Here is a 12,530-nt window from a genome sequence, read left to right as displayed (position 1 = left end):
TTATGGAAAATTGAATTTTAATTTTTCTTTAAAGCTATGTAACAAAGTTTAAAAATCAGATTATTCCTAGAGATAGTGGCTGGACTTATGATTTCTTCATTGTGGTGAATTGTCTAATGAAGAAACTCTCTCCATCAATTCAGGTTTGCATCTTTCATTCTTTAGAGAATAGGCTAGAGTGGAAGTGTCAGACCCACAGCCTGAACCAAGTTAAGATGTGATTAAAAAATATTAACAATAAGTAGAAATACAATCAAATGCAGAAAATGTCAGTATGTAATATGCCACCCTTGGGGATCTTTATATACAATTTAATGATCTTCTATTTGAATTTGGCACCACTTATAAAATTATCAACAAAAGGTCTAAGATCATACATAACTTCTTAAATTAAAAATTAAGCTTTAGGTAATGAGAAAATTTTTCACTGTAACATTTGAATTTCTTGTAATTAGTCCTAAAGTTTCTACAAGTAGTGTGACAGTGACTTGGATATAGCATATGGCCTATCTCTGCAATAAGATTTTCATTTTTTAACTATACCTTATTATTCACAGCCATTATTGACTTTCATCAATTGTTTCTGAATCCAAATGAGTCTTTGACTTTTTACAGAAGACTGATGCCACTAGTTATGCCAAGTTTATTGGACATATGCTTGCTCTATTAAACTACTAATGAGATGCCTATGATAAAGTCTTACTCTGAAGTTACCCGAGGCTGTGAATAATTCAGAATCGTAACAAGTCATTTTGTTGCCAAGAGGCATTTATGATTACTACATGTTTTTGTTAACTTATTAAACAAAGCATACCACCTCCAGAAATTTGCTGCTCAATAAATAGTATTAACTGTGGAATTTCTCACCTAATAATGTTAAAATAATAAACTTCTGGTTTTGGAAATAGAAGATTTAAGTATGAGTTTTGATTTTGGCAATAGATGTGTGATTTTGATGACGTCACTTAATTTCTCTCTTACTCAGTTACATCACAAAATTGAAATAATACACTTTCTCACTTTTATGAGGAAAAAATGTTTTGCAAAATTTTTAGAATATGAATTACTGTTACTAAAAATTACAAAACAGTTTTATTGTCCCTTGAGAACATAGAATACATGAATTATTGAACCCAATACCTAATTTTAATGAAATAACAAAATAACTTCATCATCCTCATTAGAATTCTTCTGAGAGTTAAGAGAAGCAGAATTGACTAGTTTCCTTCTTTGATCTTTGCTTATTAATGGAAGTGCTAATGAGAAATGGCCAAAAGGAAAGGCGCAAATAAAAAGAGACCGTAATATCTATGTACTCTGTACTGATTCTGAGGTAATGAAGTGCCATCAGTAATTTAATGTTTGTTTTTTGTCCTATTAGTTAAACTATATGAAAAACCGAGCACGAAGACACAACATTGACTTAAGAATTTTGCCAATTGGCTTCACCAAAAGAAGAGAGAATTCAACAATGTTTGATAGGAAGTAAGTATCTAGTTATAGAAGTGTTTTAAATTTGTGTTTTTATTTAAACTGTTAACTTTTCGGGTATAATCTATTGTTTATCATACTAATGAAGTAGACTGTGAGAATGAATTATTCTTGCTCAAGAGTAAGAGTAAGTGAGCTATAGCTCATATGGTCATAGTTGAGTAGGGACATTAGAGGTAATGAGGAGTCAAATCTCCTCATTTTATAGATGAGCAACCTTGGAGGGCCAGTAGAATCTAATGAAGATTTCTTAAAAATCTGGGATAATTGGGCATATTTTTAGGCAACAAAGAAGGAATAAAATAGGTAGAGATTCAAGTTTTAAAGAGTGAGAGGAGGTGATAAGGAGGAAATCTATCAAAAAAGGCAAAAGTCAAGGGATCAACAATACATGTATTGTGATTGCCCTTGGCAGGAAGTCCAGAGACTGGAGTAAGGGAAGAGCATAAGGTGAAGTAGAGGGTGGGAATATTTCATCATTGGGCTTCAACAAGACATGAGAGACAATAAGACAAAGATGCAAGAAATTTATGTGCAAAGCATCATATAAAATTGAATTAGTTCACATTTACTTTAGGAAGAGTAAGGAGTGTAGTTTTAGCAAAAATTCTGACCTGGGAAATTATTTAGGAACAAGGACTGGAAGTCACAGTGAAAATGAAGACCTAAATAAGTGAGCTTAGCATGACTAGATAATAGAATTTCAGAGTTCTTGAACATGGAAGTGGAACATGGATTATGACAATCAAAGGAAAGACTGTCCCTGTGTTGTGTGTTATGTAATGCTGAGGTGCTATTGAGGAGCATGTCATGGGAATATTTTTTGAAGTACACTTTTAGGATACTTCAGGGTAACTGTCAGATGTTTTTCTGAAATCTATATATGTCGTGTGTATACCATTGCCCAAACTTACCAATCAAATCATATAATAAAACAGAAATGAAGTTTATCTAGCATAGCCTGTTCTTGATAAATCCATGTTGACTTTGCTATAGCTTTTCTTTCTGAGTTCTCAGAAACTCTCTCTCTGATAATGTGTTTTTAGAACTTTGCCTGAATGTGAGGCAAAGTTATCAATCTACAATTCATAGGCCACCCACAATTCACCTTTTTTTTAAATGGGGAAGTTAACTTATTGCTTCAGGATATCTTCTGTTTTCCATGATCTTGATCCTAGATCATTGAAGACTTGTGACTTGAACTCATGGAGGGGAGTGAGGTGATCTCTTGCTAGCTCTTCACTTATCTTTTATTCCTAGTTGCACACTCACAGATTGACATGATATGAAGAGCATTCAGCCATTATCTTGTAATGAGCTGAGGCTTGAGTTGATGCACTGAGGTCCCAAGCACATGAGGCTAAATAGTAATTGGACCATACTCTATTAATATATAAGCTTGGAGAAAGAATGGCCCCCGCCCGCTCTTTGTGCAAGTCCTGATGTGTTGTATAGGAAATGACGATTTTGGTGGGTGGAGGCAGGGGAGTGGAAAAGGAAGGGGGAGGAGAGACTGTTTGCCTTTGCCATTGCAACAACTTTTCTGTTTGTTTCTCTTCTTCTTTTTGCTTTTGCTGAGGCAGTTGGGGTTAAGTGACTTGCCCATGGTCACATAACCAGGAATTGTTAAGTGTCTGAGGCTGGATTTGAACTCAGGTCCTCTTGACTTCAAGGCTGGTGCTCTATCCACTGAGCCATCTCCTCCTTCAGCCCACCAAGGAAAGGGATTCCTTGTTATAACATAGCCAAGAAATAGTCACCCAGCCTTCTGCTAGAAGATATCCAACAAGTTCCTGTTAACCAATTGTTCTGTCCTCAGTCTCTACTGGAAAAGACAATGATTGGCCAATCACTGTCCAAAACCAAATGAGATTGGGTAGTCCATTTTGTAAAGTTACACTCAAGTTTTACTAGGTAAATCAGGTGATACTAAATCACCTCAGCTATTAGAGTGGCTCAGCATCTCCATTTCCTTTTGTCAGTCCTCATATGTCATGTCTTAGAGATTTCTCACCAATCTGATTATACTACTTTGGTAGCTTTTCCTCCCTAAAAGCACCTAGAGCTAAAACTACTGCCCTAGATCTAGTCCTATTAGATAAGATGAAAGGAGAACTTTTATCACCTCCCTTAATGTAGATAGCTTTCCTCTATAATCCAAGAGCACATTATGTTTTATGCTTTAAAATTTTAATTTTTTTTTTTTTTGTAATCTACAAAAATCTATTTCACTGCACCCAATGAGAGCAAAGGAAAAACAAACTCAAGTTATAAATAGTGTAATTAAGCAAAACATTTCCATTTTGGCCACATACAAAAACTATATTTGATTCCTATGTTTTTGAATCTCTTCACCAGACTCTGAGAAAGTGAGTAGCATATTTAATCATTAGTTCTCTGGAATTGCAGGTGGTCATTACACTAATCAGAGTGTATTAATTCTTTTGAAATCGTCTTTAAAAAAAACCCAACATATTGTTATCTTTGTGTAAATTGTTGTCCTTGTTCTGTCCATTTTGCTTTCCGTCAGTTTACATAAAACCTGTGAAACCTTCCCAAGTTTCTCTGAAATCAGTCCTTTCATCAGTTTTTTAATAAAATAATAATATTCTACTATTTTTATATGCCATAATTCATTTGGTCATACCCCAGTTAATGATTAACTCTTTTTTTTTTTTAATTTAATTTTATTTAATAATAACTTTGTGTTGACAGAATCCATGCCAGGATAATTTTTACACAGCATTATCCCTTGCAATCACTTATGTTTCGTTTTTTTCCCTCCCTCCCTCCTCCCCCCCCCCCCCCCCAAGATGGCAAGCAGTCCTATATATGTTAAATATGTTGCAGTATATCCTAGATACAATACACATTTGCAGAACCGAACAGTTCTCCCGCTGCACAGGGAGAATTGGATTCAGAAGGTAAAAATAACTCAGGAAGAAAATCAGAAATCAAATAGTTCACATTCATTTCCCAGTATTCCTTCTTTGGGTGTAGCTGTTTCTGTCCATCATTTATCCAATGAAACTCAGTTAATTCTCTTTGTCAGAGAAATCCACTTCCATCAGAATACATCCTCATACAATATCGTTGTCGAAGTGTATAATGATCTCCTGGTTCTGCTCATCAATGATTAACTCTTGATGAAATTCCATACTTTACCAGCTTAAAAAGTTATAAACATTTTCACATATGCTTAGATTTTGTTTTGCTTAAGATTAATTCCATCTATAATTATTTTCTTATTCCCTTTTCCCTCTTTTCCTATTTCCTTGTTAAGTGAATTATATGTGTGTGTACACTTAACCTCCTGTGATCAGTTCAGATGGAAATGATATTCAAGGGTCAGCTAATTTCTTCCCAGTTCCCCATCTTTTGTTTCTTATTTGTAAAGATGTCTGTTTGTATATCCTTACCTTCTTTTTCCTGTTTCCCCAGGGTATTCTCTTCACTTTCCTTTTCCATTCTTAAAATTTATCAAGCTATAGCAACTACTTCCAAGGCTTTATCTAATTAGCCTTTGATTATAACCCTTCATGGTAGGATTCATAAGGGACATTTACTTTTTTTTTTTTTTCTTCAGCCTTTATTGTTGTTTGCTTGTGTTTATTATCTTTTTATGTTTCTCTTAATTCCAACATTTGAATTTCAAAGTTTCTATGTAACTGATGTTTTCATCAAGAATGCTTCATCAAAGGTGCATTTTGTAAAGTTACACTCAAGTTTTAATAGGTAAGTAGTTTTTGGCTGTAAGTTTCAGTCCTTTGCTGTTCTGGAGTTTCGTATTCTAAATTCTCTACTCCTTCATAGTGCCATTTACTAAGTCATGGGTGATCCTGGCTGTGGTTCCTTAGAACTTACATTTTTTTTCTCTGAATGTAGTATATTTTCTTTGATTGGGAATCTCCAGATTTTGCTTTAAAATGTTTTTGGAGTTTTCATTTTGTGATTCTTTCTGGAAGTGACTAGTGGATTCTTTCTAATTGTACTTTGACCTCTGGTTGTAAAAGATCTGGGAAATTTTCTTTTAAAATTTGATAAATGGTTTCCAGTCTTTATTTTGATCAAGACATTCAGGTCATTCAATGAGTCTTAATCTCTCTTCAGTCTGTTTTCTGAGTCACTTATTTTTGCAATAAGATGACTTTCCCAATTTTTTTCAGTCTTTTGTAGTCTCAGGAAGCTGCCTGAGAACCCAGCCTCCTTCGCAGTGGTTTTCTCTGAATCTGGGACCCAGATTTGGGTAATGGGAAACAAAGCTGCCAGTTTTTACCTGTGACCATTGTGGGATTCTGGCATGGGTGTAGGGATGCCCCTTCTTGTCCTGATGCACTTGGCCAGACCACATCCTCCTTGTCCACAAACTTCTTCATCTCCCTGTGCCAACCTGGACTTTTCTTTGCATTCCCATCAGGATGTTGTCTGGTGCATTTTCTGAGTACACTTGTAGTAGATGGAGGAGGAGATATTGCTACACTCCTTTGTGCTATTCTTCCTCCTTAGATCTTCCCACAAAATGCTACATCATCACATTTGACTTGTTACACTTGAAGTCCACTGAAAATTCTTTTCCATTCTGCTGTCTGATCTTGGTTCTAGCATCTCATACTTGTGAAGCTGATTTTTTTAACCCAAATGCTGTACAGTTTATTTTCTTCTATTAAATTTTAGCTCATTAGATGTGTCCCGGTGTTCCAGCCTATCTAGGACTTTTTGAATCTCAGATTTGTTGAGTGTGCCATCTATGTTTCATTCAGATCACTTAGAAAATGTATAAATGTAGAAAACAGTATATGGCCAAGGTCAGATACCTGAAGCAATCCACTAGAGTCCTTTCACTTTTACATGACCTATTGATGATGATTCTTTGGAATCCAGCCATTTTGCCATTTGCAAATAAATACACCAAATTGCATCTCTTTGGAGCTCACATCTCTGTCTTCCACAAAGATAGCAGGAGAGACTTGACAAACACTTGGCTAAAGTTCCATTTGTTATCCTTGCCTTCTCTACAGCATTGAGTGCTGCTTATATACCATCTTCTACCCTTCTTCCTAATACCTCGCAGGGTTCTTATGAGGGAACAGCTTCATTTTATCCTTTAAGATGGTTTTCTTGTGGCTTCTAATGCCCTGGATTTCTGGGGCACTACCCTCTGCTTCTTCTCCCTCTATTTTCCTCTACCACTATTCCTGTCTTCTTGGCTGACCATGATAGTTCCTCCTTGCCATTAGCATTGGTCTTTCCCAAGAATCTTTGATCTCATTTTCTCTCCATACTTGTTCTCCTGGCAGTGACCTTCATTCTCATGACTTGACATTTGTCACTTTTGGATATAAGTCCCAGTTTTCATTCCCACATTTGGTGCCTGCTGTGTGCAGAGATCTGTAGCATGTACTTAAGATGTATCCAAATCTCAGTCCTTTTCCTCAATTATTTACTTTTCATATTCTGCTTTTCCTTCTGATATCCTTGTTTTTTGTCCGTGATACAACCTTTGGTCCAGTCAACTCATTCAAAACTTTAGCTTATCCTGACTCTTTTCTCCATTTTTGCCAAGAACTATATACCTAATTAACAAACATCTCTTCTTTCTTTTCCTTCCTATTCACTGTGTCATCTCCCTTGTAAAATTCTTTTTTTTTTATGAACTATCTACCACATTCTTTCTCTGCCCTTCTAGCCCATATCTTCTAGTGCTGCCAAATTACTTATATTTCTCTATGTTCATTATCACCCTTCTGCCCCACATCCTTCAATGATTTACTGTTATCTAATTGATAGCGATAGCTCACACTTAAATAATGTTTTAAGGTTGACAGAGAATTTTTTTTTTAATTTTAAATTTTATTTAATTTAATAATAACTTTGTATTGACAGAATCCATGCCAGGATAATTTTTTTACAACATTATCCCTTGCACAACAGAGAATATTAAAGACAGCACTGCTATTAGGTACTGTAAAGTCTCACAAACTATGTAAAATATTTTCATCCCCATTTTGTAGAATGTGGAAAACATTCCAGATAATATAATTTGTTCAGAGATACCCAGAGATCTGATTTTTTAGCCCTTTTCCTGGTTCTAAATCTATACTTTTTCTACTCTAAAGGAAAGTACTTAAATTTTTTTTCTTCCTAGAAATTGTAAATTTGAGAGTCCAAAAGAAAATTTTCTTGTATTAGTAAATCTATATAAAAGAAAAGAAGCATTTACACCAGGCATTGTGAAGGAGTTCAAGTCTATTGATAAATTAGAATGGAATAAACATACACACACATACACATGCATGTGTGTGTACATGGATGTTTATATGCTATCATCTTGGACAAGTGTTTATAGGTCTTATATAAAAGTTATCAATATGGAAATACATTTTAACTAAGGTATTTATTAGAAATGTTTAGAGGCTAACCACTAGATGTCCCTCTTGTAAAGAAATAGGAGTCTGACTTTTTTTTTTTTTTTTTATAATGGAATCATGGATTTAACATGCTTAGTTCTCATAAAATTAGTGTTCCTAATTGTGGTGCTTCTAAGTCCAACCACCCAGATCTGTATTAATGTTTATAGTTTTTTCTAGTTACACATTTTCTAACATATTAATAACATTAAAATATTCATAAAAACATTAATAACAATCCAGTTTAAAGTGTGTAGTATTTTCTGTGGTGTCATGAAATGTGAATGATACAGCATTTATTAAGAGTCTACTATATACCAGGAATTGTGCTTAGTATTGGGGCTATCAAATGAGGCAAAAGACAATCCCGTCTTTCAAGAAGCTTACAATCTAAAGGGAAAGACAACAAATAGGTGTGTATGAAGCAAACTATACACCAGATATATAGGAAATAATTAACAGAGAAAAGACACTGGAATTAAGGCATACTTGTTGATCGATCTGATGGGATAGAGCCAGTACCTTTTAAAGGCAGGAGAGCGTTTTCAGGCATGGGAAACAGCCATACGTGCCCAGAACTTGTTTGTAGAATGGCCAGCAGACCAGTGTCACTAAATGAAAAAGTGCACGGTGGGAAGTAAGACGGTTCAAAAGGGAGGAGGAGATCAGGTCACAAAGGACTTTGAACAGTGAACTGACAATTTTGTATTTGATCCTGGAAGTGAGGGGGAACCCTTGGAGTTAGGGAAGTGCTAACCTGAATTTTAGGAAAACTACTTTAGTGGCTGAAAAGAAAGGTAATAAAAATACTTGTCAGTTGACTGATTTGAACTTCATCCAGTCCATCCCTGGCTCCATCCTCTGGGTCTTTTCCATATGCTTAGGCTCTGCCAGAGTTTGCCCTCTGTTGGCAAGCTTCTGAGAATCCAACATCTCTCCCATGTTGCATAAGCCATAAAAAGTAGGATCTTTGCCGAATGCTGATTTGAGCAGAATGTTAAGTAAATCAAATTGCTCATATGTTATAGTTGTTGGTGGTTGTGAAGGAATGAGGAATTTGCTCTGGAACTTCTAAAGAGAAGTGATAAGTAGCAATGGATTGAATAGTCCCTGAGTCCTAGTGATTTTTCTTTGAAAGTGTGTCTCACCTTGGCTGCATCCTAGTCAGGCCCCAATCATCTATTCTTTAATCCATTCAAAAAAGAACGCCAGGCTAATCTTCCAAAAACAGTGTTCTTATTATGTCATTTCTCTGTTCAGAAATCTTCCCATTGCTTTTCTTCTGGTAAAAGTCAACTACAGGCAGATTTTTAGAAGTTTTAAATGGACTGGTTATTCTAAGGCCTTGAGAAAAATTATAAGATAGATAAAATTGGTACTTGGGATTCTCTTTACACAGTTTCTCCCAGTGATTATTCTTATAGTAGAAATTTTTTTTTTAAATTCACTAGAACTGATTAACATAATGGGGGAAAAATGGTTATTTTCATTGTTCACACCTGTAGACTCTGCACTTGTACAGAGGAGTCAATGGGGAAGAAGGACATTTCAGAAGAGAGGAGGAGGAAGGGAATAGGAGATCTTACCTAAATACCATTATGAGAAAGACTTGAACTCCTGTCTTGAGTGCACTGTACTGAGCTTTGCACAGATTATATGTTTAAATATTTATCTGCTGATTGAAGGAAAAACAAACAAATTTCCATTATCTCTGTTTTTCCTGAAATAATTTTTTATTTCTTAGGAAAGTCTGCCACCAAAAAATCTGTATCCTGTTAACATCACACAATATTACAGATATTTTTTCCCCCTGAGGCAATTGGGAGTTAAGTAACTTGCCCAGGATCACACAGCTAGGAAGTGTTAAGTGTCTAAGGCCAGATTTGAACTCAAGTCCTCCTGATTTCAGCACTGGTGATCTAACCACTGTGCCTGCCACCTAACCCATACCCAGTGATGTAGAGTTAAATATTAAAATACTAAAATAGACCAGGAGAGACTGTTTTTAAATTTTCTTGTTTCATTCTTTTGCTTTGAAAACGTTTGAAGATCTGGGAACATTTCTTTCAGTATTAATATGTGACTTTTATTCCAGTATTATGTGTTTTGAAAACTTTTTTTTGTTGTCCTTTGTTTTATTTGCCTTGTCCAAATGTCAGAACTATTTAGAGGTTTTGTTATCAAATAATATAGGAGGATCTTTAATGTTTTTATAAAATTCTGTGACATATTGTTTTTTCTTAATTAAAGCTTTTTATTTTTCAAAACAGTAGACAATTCTTCAACATTAGCCCTTGCAAAACCCTGTGTTCCAATTTCCCCCCCTTTTTTCCACGCCCTTCCCCTGATGGCAAGTAGTACATGTTAAATATGATAGAAATATTTGTTAATTCCAATGTATGTATACATATTTATACAATTATCATGCCACACAAGAAGTAAAAAGAGAAGCAAAGTAAAATGCAAGCAAACAACAACAAAAAGAGGAGAAATGCTATTTTGTGATTGTCACTCAGTTCCCACAGTCCTCTCTCTGGGTATAGATGGCTCTCTTTATCACTGAACAATTGGAACTGGTTTGAATCATCTTATTGTTGAAGAGAGCCACATCCATCAGAATTGATCATCATGCAGTCTTCTTGTTGCTATGTATAATGATCTCCTGGTTCTGCTCATTTCACTTAGCATCAGTTCATATAAGTCTCTCCAGGACTCTCTGAAATCATCCACCTGGTCGTTTCTTACAGAACAATAATATTCCATAATATTCATATACCATAATTTATTCAGCCATTCTCCAATTGATGGGCATCCATTTAGTTTTCAAGTTTCTAGCCATTACAAAAAGAGCTGCCACAAACATTTTTGCATATGTGGGTCCTTTCCCTTCTTTATAAGATCTCTTTGGGATATAAGCTCAGTAGAAACACTGCTCGATCGAGAGGTATGCACAGTTTGATAACTTTTTGAGCATATTTCCAAATTGCTCTCCAAAATAGTTGAATCCATTTACAGTTCCACCAACCATGTATCAGTGTCCCAGTTTTCCCACATCACCTCCAACATTCATCATTATCTTTTCCTGTTATCTTAGCCAATCTGAGAGGTGTGTGGTGGTATCTCCGAGTTGTCTTCCTTTGCATTTCTCTGATCAATAGTGATTTGGAGCACCTTTTCATTGGCTACAAATAGTTTCAATTTCTTCATCTGAAAATTGTCTATTGACCATTTATCAACTGGAGAATGGCTCGAATTCTTATAAATTTGAGTCAGTTCTCTATATATTTTAGAAATGAAGCCTTTATCAGAACCTTTGACTGTAAAAATATTTTTCCAGTTTATTGATTTCCTTCTAATCTTGTCTGTATTAGTTTTGTTTGTACAAAAACTTTTTAACTTAATGTAATCAAAATTAACTATTTTTTGATCAGTAGTGAACTCCAATTCTTCTTTGGCCACAGATTTCTTCCTTCTCCACAGATCTGAGAAGTAAACTAATTTGTTTATATAGTATCATTCTTTATGTCTCGATTTCAACTTTATCTTGGTATGTGGTGTTAGGTGTGGGTCAATACCTAGTTTCAGCCATAGTAGTTTTCCAGTTTTCCCAGCAGTTTTGTCAAATAATGAGTTCTTATCCCAAAAGCTGGGGTCTTTGAATTTGTCAAACACTAGATTGCTATAGTTATTGGCTATTTTGTTTTGTGAACCTAATCTATTCCACTGAGCAACTATTCTATTTCTTAGCCAGTACCAAATGATTTTGATGACTGCAGCTTTATAATATAGTTTTAGATCAGGTACAGTTAGGCCACCTTCATTTTCATTTTTTTCCATTAGTTCCCTTGAAATTCTTGACTTTTTGTTCTTCCAAATGAATTTGGTTGTTATTTTTTCTAGGTCAGTAAAATAGTTTCTTGGGAGTTTGGTATAGCACTAAATAAATAAATTAGGTAGTATTGTCATCTTTATTAATTCACTCGATCTATCCAAGAGTACTTGATATTTTTCCAGTTGTTTAGATCTGATTTTATTTGTATGCAAAGTGTTTTGTAGTTTTGCTTATATAGTCCCTAACTTTCCCTTGGTAGATAGATTCCCAAATATTTTATACTATCGATGGTTATTTTAAATGGTATTTCTCTTTGTATCTCAACATAATTATTTAGACAATCCCAGAGGAGGGGGTGGGAAATCTATGTAGAAACTTCAGTCTCTTTTTAAAAAGGTGATATTTGAAAAGATAGAACACAGTATATCTGAATGAATAATAGAGAAAGATGTTGTTTGTTTCCTAACAGTGGTCCAGGAGCATAGCATTAATAACTTGCTTCATCATGCTGAAATTCCCCTTTTTTGTAAGGCTTAGTGTAATTTGTTCACCAGAACTTTTAATTTCTTCAAGTTGTAGATGTACAAGAAGAAAACTACTCATGGTCTTTCTGACTTACGTTTCATGATCATGTATGTAAGTTCAGCTCCTATCAGTCTCCATCTATCCCCTGAATCTGAAAAACAACAGTGAAAATGGCAAAATAGTATGCCTGTTCAGAACTAGAAATATTGGGAAACTGGCAGGTGAAAGATGAAATGGTGGAGGAAATAAGTTCAATCCTCTGACTATAGCAATAT

At 34.9% G+C, this 12,530-nt stretch overlaps 1 protein-coding gene across 2 annotated transcripts in view; it reads left to right on the top strand.

The window, feature by feature from the left end:
* Positions 1-12,530, top strand: part of ZNHIT6 (zinc finger HIT-type containing 6) — a 59,702-nt gene that overhangs the window by 8,203 nt on the left and 38,969 nt on the right. For both annotated transcript variants that reach the window (XM_051999252.1, XM_051999251.1), the window contains one exon: positions 1,382-1,485. In XM_051999252.1, the coding sequence (XP_051855212.1) occupies positions 1,382-1,485 (104 nt within the window). The remainder of the gene's footprint in view (positions 1-1,381; positions 1,486-12,530) is intronic.

The sequence above is a fragment of the Antechinus flavipes genome, chromosome 4 (assembly GCF_016432865.1).
Source record: "Antechinus flavipes isolate AdamAnt ecotype Samford, QLD, Australia chromosome 4, AdamAnt_v2, whole genome shotgun sequence".
Classification (NCBI taxonomy): Eukaryota; Metazoa; Chordata; class Mammalia; order Dasyuromorphia; family Dasyuridae; genus Antechinus; species Antechinus flavipes.
Note: the sequence above shows the minus strand (reverse complement) of the source record. Positions and strands in the feature narration are given on the sequence as shown.